This window comes from Mus caroli, unplaced genomic scaffold (genome assembly GCF_978045245.1).
Source record: "Mus caroli unplaced genomic scaffold, Mus_caroli_1 scaffold_2, whole genome shotgun sequence".
Lineage (NCBI taxonomy): Eukaryota > Metazoa > Chordata > Mammalia > Rodentia > Muridae > Mus > Mus caroli.
Window position 1 is genome coordinate 28,633,782 of NW_028227257.1, and position 8,369 is coordinate 28,642,150.

Below are 8,369 nucleotides of genomic sequence, written 5' to 3' on the forward strand. Positions count from 1 at the left end.
ACAAGTATATCGTAGGTTACACTGACTCCAAACTGATGCTGTGGAAACAGAAGTGTTTTGTATGATGGTAATCTGGTTTTTTTGTTAAAAATAGCCCTCCTACTAAAACAAACAAAGAATAGTTCCTAATAATCTGAGTGGTTAGGTTTTCCATGGTGAAAAAATGATGTAGGGCCAGCTTGTGAGCTGCCATTCTATACTGTGCTTGTACACCCTTCACCCTAGGCAGGTTTTGAACATCCATTCTTTATGCAGGACAGTGGTTGTTAAGGCAAGCAAGATGCACAACTTGAAGACACTCCCTCCTCCTTCTGAAAGCCGCATTTGTGTATTTAGTAACTGATAGGGACCCTTTTAAAAGATTCTCATACCTTAAGTTCATTCAGACTCTTTTTCTGGACTACTCTGGTATGCACTGTATGTGCACGTGGGTGGCACATTCACCTATGCAGGTATGTATGAAGGGTATCTTTCTCAACCACTTTTACATCTTAATTTTTGAGACAAGGTCTCTCACTGAACCTGGTGCTTGTTGTTTTGGCTAGAGTGGCCAGTAAGCCTCTAGGATGGTCCCGTCTTCATCCCCAGTGCTGGGCTACAGATGCACACTGTCACCGAGCTTCAAGCTGGTGCTAAGGATCCAAACTTAGGTGCTTAGGTTTACACTGCAAAGACCTCACCCCAAATGAGCCATTTCCTCAGCCATATTTAGATTATTTTTAAATTGCGTAATATATTTTTAAAATAACCTTGGAGGGAATGATAAAGTCTAGAAGGCATCAGAAGGGTAGTTTGGTGGCTGTAGCACAGAACAGCCTCTGGTGGTCTGGGTTGTCTCATCTTCCAGGACAGACTGGAGTTTCTAGTTCTTAGCTCTGCTGGCCACTGACTGAGCTGGATCCATCCCCTGTGCTCTGGGTATGAGCACAGCCTCTGCTCACTTGTCAGGCATCTTTGATAACTCAAAATGTCTCCAGGAGTTGCAAGATGCACACAGCAAGTGAAGTCTCCCCTGGTTGGAGAATTCTGGAATGATGTGAATGAAGCTGACATTTAGAAGCATTTTTCTTAAATGAGTGTTTGACCTCCATATTCACATATCCTTATTTCTCCAGTGAATATATAAAGACAGCATAGAGGCTGTCTGTTCAAGCCCTGGTAATCTTCCTCTGGCAACACCTCACAATCCGTAATTATTTCCCTTTAGCTTCAGTTGTACAAATGGCCTGGGTATATCAGTCATAGCTGAGAAGACCGGGAGGAAGAACGTGAACTTTGTTCAGTGTTTCTTTCTCTTGGAGACTTGGGAGTTAGAGATTACAAGTGTTTCTGTTCATAGTGATCTGTGATGTGTGAATTTCTGCTCATGCTCAAAAAAAAAGTTCTTCAGACAAAAATGATGTTTATGAACGAAGCAGCTACAGGAAAAAATTCCCAGAAACCTTCTAGGTCCTGGATACTACATCCTGTTCTTTAGATTCAACTTCTTGTATATATTTATGGTACATTTCTCCTTTGGAGCTGAAGCTAAAGAAAGTTTTTCCTACTTTAGTTAAATCATTAATAAATTCATAACATGTACATAAAAATGTGTTTGAACTCTTTTTGCTATAGACTCAAAAGTACAAGGATGAAATGTCACAGCTCAACTACAGGGTCCTTCAACTGGAAGGAGAGCCTTCTGGTCTCCATACACAGAAGGAAGAGAACCACAGTGCTATCCAGGTGTTAATGAGGAAGCTGGAGGAGGCAGGATGCCGGGAGGAGCAGCAGGTCAGGGGCTAGGCTGTCCCACAAACCTTGGTGGGTGGGTGGGTGGAAGGAGGGCCCACTGGGTAGTGGAGGCTGAGCAGTTAGGTGAGTACCCCCAAAAGGGCAATCCATCAAGAAATGGATCCACCTGGACAGCTCTGGCAAAGCCACCAGGATGTAGAAGGGGGAGCTAATTGTGTCCCTGCAGTTCTCAGGAGAGTAAGTGGTAGGGTTCCAGCTTTCTTAAAGTAAAATAAATAGCAAGAGCCGAGGAGAGTCCCTGTACATTGGCTTTATAATTTTGCTTGTGAAGGCTGCTTCTAAATGCATTATGGATTTATCTGGAAGTATTTTTATTGATGTCCTATTTATAATAGGAAAACAGGACCAGAATCAATTTGAACATCAGCAGTAGGTGAACGAGTAGACGATAGTGCAGCCATTAGATACCGAGTTCTCAAATAACAGTGTTTGGGAATGATCCAGGTTCCTTAAGGAGGGCAGCACTGCAGGACTCTGTATGCTCTCTGATACGCCTTCACATTAGATGTGCACCTTATAGAAGAGGGGAAAGAAGTTAAGCATGGTCCTTCGGCTCGCAGGGTCCTGGGAGATCATTTATCTTGTTTTTTCGTATCTGTAACTTTCTGGTTTGTTTCTGTGTCAGGCTCTGCTTATAATTGTGAAAATGTTTTTGTTTTGTTTTTATAAACAGGGTGATCAAATCCAAAACCTGAAAATGGAACTTGAACGTGTGAATGAGGAATGCCAGTACTTAAGACTGTCACAGGCAGAGCTGACAGAAAGCCTTGAAGAAAGTCGAGGCCAGGTGGGTTGGTTAAGGTGGCTTGGGGCACTTGGTCCAATTCTGGGACATGAGAAATATCAACAGTGGGCTGACAGTTTGCATGACTCATCCAGACCCAAAATGTTACTAGGCCAACCAGATGCTTCACAGCTGACCAGGAACTCATCAGGCTCAGACATATCCCTACTCCATTCATTGTTAACATGGACAGATCAGCTTTGCCTCAGACAGGATCTCTTAAGGAGCTAGCTAGACTCTGGGGTCTCAGAGGTTCATAGACTGTGCCAGCCTGGTCTTTTGAGCTGCCAAGAGTGTTCTATTTCAGATAAAGCATCCAGCATCAAATTCATTGAACTTGTGTTTGTCTTAACTTTAATTGCTTGCTTGAAGGAGTTGGCCAAGTTATGCCTGGTTTAATAGCAGTGATAGCCATGCTGAGCTCTGTGGCTCTGGTCCTCTGGGTTTAGAACCTTATCTGCACTCAATTCCATGCCTGTCCCCAAACTCAACTCCTGTGTATTAATCACACTCTAGGACTTGAGCTATAGGTCTCAGAACTATGAATTTCACCATGTAAGAAAACCAGGTGGGGCTCACAAGGCTTATACCTCTCTCTGGTCACATGAAGTATGCTTTGATGGACAGTGAACGAAACAGAACCCAATCCAGCAACAAGGACCAGAGCTATTTTTCTGAGGGTTCCAAACACAGTCTTTCCCTACCACATTCTGTGGAGACACAGTGGCTGAGGACTGCTGTACATACACAGGCAGGTCCCACAACACAGGGAGTGGGCCTTTGTGCTCTCTCTTTAGAGTGACCTAAACAGAGAATATAACACTATCACTATATCTGGTAACGACTCTGAATTTTCAGTCATGCCAAAAATTGTCCTTATAGCTCTACAGTGTCCAGCTGAGGCTGGAGGCAGCACAATCCCAGCATGGCCGGATTGTCCAGCACCTGCAGGAACAGATGAGTCAGTTGGTTCCCGGAGCTCGTGTAGCCGAGCTGCAGCACCTGCTCAATGTCAAGGAAGAGGAAGCCGGGAGACTGAGTTCACAGCAGGTGAGTGGGGATGTGCCACTCCAGGCTAGCTGCTGCGAGAGGGCATTGTAGGAAACGAAGCTGTACCAGAAGCAAGGGCATCTAAAGATGCTGAGGATAGATCAGGGTCAGGGTGAGCTCTCTCACGGTTGAAGAGTAGGAAGCCAGGCAACCCCATCAGCCCCTCCAGACAGAGACCATAGCTCTTTCTAAACTCATTCTGATTTAGGTCATACCTTCATAGTCAGCCATCAGTGGGGATCATTGGGAAAGGGTGAAAAACACCAATCTGGGATACAGCCATTTGGTATTGGTCATTTACTATTAAGATTCTGTGGACAGAAAGATGGTTCCTTCAGAGCCTATGAAGACATCATTTCTATCTGCACAGGTAGCAGATCATCTATGCCATGCTCAGACTTCTGCCTTTAGCCATTTGTCACTTAAAAAAACAAAACAAAACAGGGCACTGTTTATGAATGCAAAAACTGTTGTGTCCTCTCTGTCCAGGAAGAATACAGGCAGCAACTGAAGGCCAGGGAGGACCAGGTGGAGGATGCCGAGGCTCGGTTACGCAACGTGGAGTGGCTGCTACAGGAGAAGGTGGAGGAGCTTCGAAAACAGGTACATGCAGCCTCTTTCCCTCTCTCTACAGACTCTTCTCCCCACTGAATATCCAATGCAGGAATCATTCAGAACCACAGGCAGAAAGTGCAGACACTTTCCTTAGTAATTACTAATCCAGGGAGATGCTCTTCTCAATGCATGCCATACTGCATTTGTACATCACGTCAGAGTTGGGCTGCCGTCCTCAGGATGGACAGTGTTTATTCATCCTTTGGCTTGTCAGCCATCAGATACCCTTCTCTAGACCAGAACATGTTCTTTGTGAAGGCTGCCTCAAGGATCTCACTTTAGAGGCAGACACAGAAACCTTAGACAGTATAGGTAGGGTAGTTGAGTCTTACATGCAGGAGAAATTCACTTGAACTGGAGCCCAGGAAAGAGGCAGAAGTCTTTCACTGTGGCAGTCTTCCTGGATGAGGCTTGTGCTGAGGGACCTCATGACTAGAACTGTGCGTGTCACATTCTAGTCCTGCACTACCCCTCCCTTTATAGTCTCAGGTGAGGGGTTACTGCTTGCATGGCTGAGGGGTGAGCTCAAGTGCGCGGTATTTCTGATGTGACTTGGTATATACACAGGTAAGTAACACTGTCAGTTGGTTCCTCCTTGTGGCTTTACTTGAGTATACAGGAAACGGCTCCTTTTCTTGACACCTACATTTAAAACATAGTAATTCCAGTCAAGGCTCTTGGTTTATATCATAGAGCCATCCTGAAAGGCACATCCTGAAAGCTGCTACTCAGTGATAGAGTAAGCCAGGGCTGGCCCAGCCTGTTCTCACTCAACAAATCTGTGACCCACAGCTCTTCCCAAGCATGTGCCAGCCACAGGGCCTTTGTATATATCCTTCCCTCTGCTTACAGTGCTCATGCCCAGCTTTGACTGGCTTCTTTGTTCACTCATATCTGTCCTTAGAGAGCCCCTCTTTGTCTCTGTTCATCCCACCGACAATGGCAACCACTCTGGTTCCTTTGCATGTCAGTTTCCATCTGCCTCCATCATTAGTGTGTTCTGTCACAGCAGTGGTGTTGCCAGAGTGGGCACAATGAGAGTGTCCATGTCCTCCATATGGCCTCATGGAATTCAGTGCTCAAAGCTCTGTGCCTGTGTGTCCTATGCTTGGAGTAGTCTTGTTGCCATCACTAAAACCTGTCCAGCCTCCACGTACGTGGTAACTGACTCAGTCTGTCCAGTGTGGCGTCACCAAGGCAGAGCAGCAGACATGAACCAAGTATTCTGGAGACTTGAAGGTTTCATTGTTTCACGCTGTAGGCTTTTCATTTCATGGCAAAGATGATCATAAAATTGTCTTAAGTTTTCTCCATAGTTCTGCAGATTCTCACTTTCCTGCCTTGTATCAGAGAAATTATTGTACCCAGTATGTGTGCCAGACCTCAAAAATACCAAGGGTAGGGCTGGAGTAGAGGATGAAAGCAGGCTGGTCTATCAGCCCACAGCAGTTCACAGGAAAATGTGGCTCTCTCCCCTGTCTAGTTTGAGAAGAATACCAGATCTGATCTGCTGCTCAAGGAACTGTATGTAGAAAATGCCCACCTCATGAAAGCTGTTCAGCTCACAGAAGAGAAGCAGCGAGGAGCCGAGAAGAAAAACTGTGTCTTGGAAGAAAAAGTTCGAGCTCTCAACAAACTGATCAGTAAGATGGCACCAGCATCACTTTCCGTGTAGAGGCTGCTGTTTCTTGGAGTTCATGTGAAGGAGTGTCATTTTAAATAATGCTACTCTGATGCCATAATTTTCTATGGCTCACTAGCTACACTTCCTAGACATGAGGACTGATTCCTGTTCACCCAACAAACATTCAGTGAATGTCTACTATGTGCCAGGTTCTGGGGAAGCAGGCAGGGTACAGTCACTTTTAGCCAAGGGTCTTGGGTAACATCCTGGGTTGAAGTTGCCAAGCTTCATCTTACAGAAAAAGACTCAGACCCTCAGCAAACAACAATGGTGAGGACTTTGAGTGTTGGGCTTTGGGCCAGAAATGCAGACTCTGGTTTTAGGTGTCTTACCACATGGCTGCACTGTGCAGGCTGTCATCAGAGTTCTCAACATGTGGGTCAATACATGCACCCCCAGGAAGAGGGCATTCCCCAGAAGTCCTTTGCAGATCCTGGGGGTGGGAGGAAAGACGGCATCAGAGGTGGTGGGCTCAGGGATAGCAGTGTTCGTTGAGAGTGCAATCTTATTACAAAAAAAAAAAAGAACCAAAATGTTGTCACACTGGAAATTGTACATTTTTTTAAAGAAAAGATATAGTTTTATAACTGAGATGTACCTAAATTATGACCATTTGGTTTATGAATATTCTACTGTGATATGAAAAGTTCCTGTATTTTCAAAAACTTTTCTATTAAAATTAATTTAACTCATAAGTTTTTTAAAGTTTTAAATTCGTTCATACATGGATCATTGTCAGGCTGGAAAGAAGGTTCAGTGAACAAAGTGCTTGCTCTCCAAGCATCAGGTCAGAGTTTGGATCCCCAATAAAACTATAAACAGGGATTGACAGGTGTAGTGGTACATGCGTTTAAACCAGCAGTGATTCTCAACCTGTGGGTTGCAACCCCTTTAGGAATCACACACCAGATATCCTGCATATCAGATATTTCATTATGATTCTTAACAGTAGTAAGATTTCAGCTAGATATGGCTATAATAATTTTATGTTGGGGCTACCACAACATGAGAAACCGCAGCATTAGGATGGTTAAGAGAACCACGGCTTCAATCCCATCACTCAGGAATCAGAGGCAGGGGGATCTCTGAGTTTGAGGCTAGCTTGGTCTACATAGCAAATTCCGAGATAGCCAGAGCTGCCTAGTAAGACCCTGTCTTGAAAAAAACAAAAAACAAGAGACAGAAAACAAACAGGGATTCCTTACTCCAATCAGCTCTTTACTCCAGAAGGGAGCACTTTTAAAACTTAAGGTCTAGTTTTACCAACCAGTAAAATATTAAGTCTCCTTATAGTTTGTGTTTTACCAGTAGAAGCTTTGCCAAAACTCAAGAGTAGAGACAGTGGTGGTGGCTCATGCCTTTAATCCCAGAGTTTGGGAGGCAGAGGCAGGCACCAGCCTGGTCTATGGAGCAAGTTCCAGGACAGCCAGGTCTATACAGACAAACCCTGACTAAAAGAAAGAAAGAAAACACAAACAAGCAAAAACCTACCTCACAGTAGGTGCACTTATTTACTTTGGGCTCTGCCTGGAACTGAAGTAAAAGGAGATTAGAGGGCAGGAGATATGGCTCAGTTGGTAAAGTTCCTGCTGTGCATATAAGGACCTGAGTTTAGTCACATCTCGAGAACCCTTATAAAAAAGCTGGCATAGCACTGTGTATCTATAATTCCATCACAAAATGCAAAAGCAGAGGCAGAAGGTGCCCTAGAGCTTACTAGCCAACCAGTTTAGCTGAATCAGTAACCTCAGGTTCAGTGAGAGACCCGGGCTCAAACACCAAGGTGAAAGCCAGGCAATTGGGGTGCATGCCTTTAATCCCAGCCAGCATTCAGGAGAGAGAGGCAGGTGTGTCTGAGTTTGAGGCCAGCCTGGTCTACAGAGCAAGTTCCAGAACAGCCCAGGTTACACAGAGAAACTGTCTCAACAAACAAACAAACACGGTGACGAGCAGTTGAGGAAGATACCCAGCTCAATCTCTGGGTTCCATATAAATGTGCACATACACATTGGCAACCACATGTGCACACAGAAAGGAGATTAATTGGTTAAGGGCCTAACAACATGATCAGGAAACTGGCATTTATAGAAAACTCACTCTACCCCCAAACACAGCAATAGTAAGTAGACCTGTAATGTTTGCCATGATAAACCTTGTTTGGGGCCTTGATACAAGTCTCAAAAAATTACAGAGACTGAAGTAATACCAAGTTTATTCTATCACCATGATACCCAATACCTCATCAAAAATTATTTGGGAGGTGAATAAGATCAAAATATACTGCATGAAATTCTCAAGTTAATAAAAATATTTAAAATTATTTGTAATTTTAAAAGTATATTCTCTATATAAATGAAACCAAATTAGAAACCAAAACCAAGCTGATTTAGTGGTCCACTCCTTTAATTCCAGCACTCAGGAGGCAGAGGCAGGTGGATCTCT

At 44.2% G+C, this 8,369-nt stretch overlaps 1 protein-coding gene across 2 annotated transcripts in view; it reads left to right on the forward strand.

Moving 5' to 3' along the window:
- The window catches only part of Ninl (ninein like), a 76,110-nt gene extending 69,505 nt beyond the window's left edge, over positions 1-6,605 (forward strand). For both annotated transcript variants that reach the window (XM_085833458.1, XM_021156253.2), the window contains 5 exons: positions 1,615-1,773; positions 2,468-2,581; positions 3,461-3,628; positions 4,118-4,231; positions 5,727-6,605. In XM_085833458.1, coding sequence (XP_085689584.1) covers positions 1,615-1,773; positions 2,468-2,581; positions 3,461-3,628; positions 4,118-4,231; positions 5,727-5,918 — 747 coding nt within the window. In that variant the 3' untranslated portion in view covers positions 5,919-6,605. The remainder of the gene's footprint in view (positions 1-1,614; positions 1,774-2,467; positions 2,582-3,460; positions 3,629-4,117; positions 4,232-5,726) is intronic.
- Positions 6,606-8,369: the final 1,764 nt, after the last annotated feature.